The sequence below is a fragment of the Corapipo altera genome, unplaced genomic scaffold, assembly GCF_003945725.1.
Source record: "Corapipo altera isolate COAL_440 unplaced genomic scaffold, ASM394572v1 60148, whole genome shotgun sequence".
NCBI lineage: Eukaryota > Metazoa > Chordata > Aves > Passeriformes > Pipridae > Corapipo > Corapipo altera.
In genome coordinates, this window is record NW_020886061.1 from 5,276 (window position 1) to 7,341 (window position 2,066).

The following is a 2,066-nucleotide window of genomic DNA, read 5'->3' on the forward strand; positions in this document are numbered from 1 at the left end:
CAGGAGAGGGTGACAGAGAGGGGTGACAGGAATTGGTGACAGGAGGGGTGACAGGAATTGATAACAGGAGGGGGGTGACAGGGAGGGGTGACAGGAGGGGGTGACAGAAGGGGGTTGGTAGGGATGTGGTGACAGGGAGGTGTGACCAGAGGGGGTGGCAGGAAAGGGTGACATTAGGGGGGGGTGACAGGGAGGGGTGACAGCAGGGAGGTGACACCCAAGGGACTCCTCCCCTCTCCCCGTGGGGCATCCGAACGAAAGCGGCTCCCCCAGCCCGGGGGTCCCCCATGGCCGCGCTGCCCCCCGAGGCCTCCTGCCCCGTGTGCCTGGAGCTGTTCCGCGACCCCGTGTCCATCCACTGCGGCCACAACTTCTGCCGGGGCTGCATCGAGCGCTGCTGGGAATGGGCCACAGACACCTTCCCCTGCCCCCGCTGCCGGGAGACGGCGCCGGAGCGGAGCCTCCGCCCCAGCCGGGAGCTCGCCAAGGTCCTCGACATCGCCCGCAGGCTCGGCCTGGGGGAGCTCCCGGGGGAGGGAGAGGAGGAGGAGGTGGAGGAAGGTTGTGGGAAGCACCGGGAGCCGCTCAGGGTGTTCTGCAAGGAGGACCGAGCGCTGCTGTGCGGGGTCTGCCGAGAGTCCCGAGCCCACCGTGCCCACACCCTGGTGACCCTGGGGGAGGCGAGGGGAGAGTACGAGGTAAGGGGGGGGGGACAGGGGGGTTCCTGGGGGACCCCCTGCCCTGGTCCGGGGTGGAAAAGACCCCCCAGAGCTGCCCCTCTGGAGCATTTGGGGGTGGAGGGGGGTGGTTCCCCCCCTTTGTGGGGTCGGCACGGGGGGGTTTGGCCGTGGTGGGACTCCTGGTCCATGTTTGGATTCCTGATCCATCCCTGGCTGGAATCCTGATCCATGGTTGGACTCCTGATCCATGGCTGGACTCCTGATTCATGTTTGGATTCCTGATCCATCCCTGGTTGGATTCCTGGTCCATCTGTGGTTGGATTCCTGATCCCTGTTTGGACTCCTGATCCACCCCTGTTGGATTCCTGATCCACCCCTGTTGGACTCCTGATCCATCCCTGGGGCTTTCCCAGCCCGGATTTTTCCATTCTGTCCCTTCTCCCTCGACACAAAACGGGTCCCGAGGAGGGGGGAGCTGAGAAGGGGGGCGGGAGGGGAACCCCCAAATTCCTGGGAATTCGCAGCCGCCTCCCCTCAGCTCCAGGCTCGACCCGCTCCCACCTCCTGGGCTGAAAACCAGGATCCATCCCCGCTCCCAGAATTCCCAGACCCTCCTCTCCCTGTTCCTGGAGGGATTTAGGTCTCCAACCTCTTTCAGCCTCCGGTGCTTCACCCCTAAACCAGTGGGAATCTGGGCAACCACAAAAAAGGGAATTTTTTTCCTGGCCCTGGAGTGGAACCCCCTTCCCAGGGTGGGTTTTTTTTGGGAGCTGTCCCAAATCTCCAGAGAAACGAGGCCTTTCCTTCTTTTCCCTCCCCCCTCAGGCACAACTCCAGGCCCGGCTGCAAACCCTGAGGGAAGCCAGGGACAAACTCCTGGAATTCCGGGAGGCCGAAATGAGGAGGAACTGGGAGTGTTTGGTAAATCTTCCCCGCGGAGGGAGGGTTGGGATTCGATTCCTCGGGAATTTCGGGATCTCGCCGCTTTCGGGAATATGGGGGGTGGGTTTCTCATGTTGGATTTGGGGGGGGGGGGGTCATCCCTGGGCTTGGGGTTCCCTCCCCGAGGGCCAAATCCCGTTCCCGCAGGAAAAGACGGAATGTGAGCGGCAGAGGATCCTCTCCCACTTCCAAGGGCTCCGGGTGTCCCTGGAGGATCACGCCCGGGGGCTCCTGGCCCGGCTCCGGGACCTGGAAAAGGAGCTGGAAAAGGAGCAGGAGGAAAACCTGACGAACCTGACCCAGGAGATCTCCCGCCTGGAAACCCGGATCCGGGAGCTGGAGGAGAAATGTCGGGAACCCTCCAGGACCTTCCTGCGGGTGAGAGGGAAAGGGGATGGAGCTGGGAATCCACCCCACGGCCTCGGGAATCTCCTCCTTGAATCC

General features: G+C 63.4%; 1 protein-coding gene across 1 annotated transcript in view; it reads left to right on the forward strand.

The window, feature by feature from the left end:
• Positions 1 to 2,066, forward strand: part of LOC113940986 (zinc finger protein RFP-like) — a gene marked incomplete at its 3' end in the record, with an annotated part of 3,179 nt that overhangs the window by 755 nt on the left and 358 nt on the right. Inside the window, exons 2-4 of the mRNA XM_027632141.1 lie at positions 262 to 698; positions 1,506 to 1,601; positions 1,770 to 2,000. Coding sequence (XP_027487942.1) covers positions 262 to 698; positions 1,506 to 1,601; positions 1,770 to 2,000 — 764 coding nt within the window. The remainder of the gene's footprint in view (positions 1 to 261; positions 699 to 1,505; positions 1,602 to 1,769; positions 2,001 to 2,066) is intronic.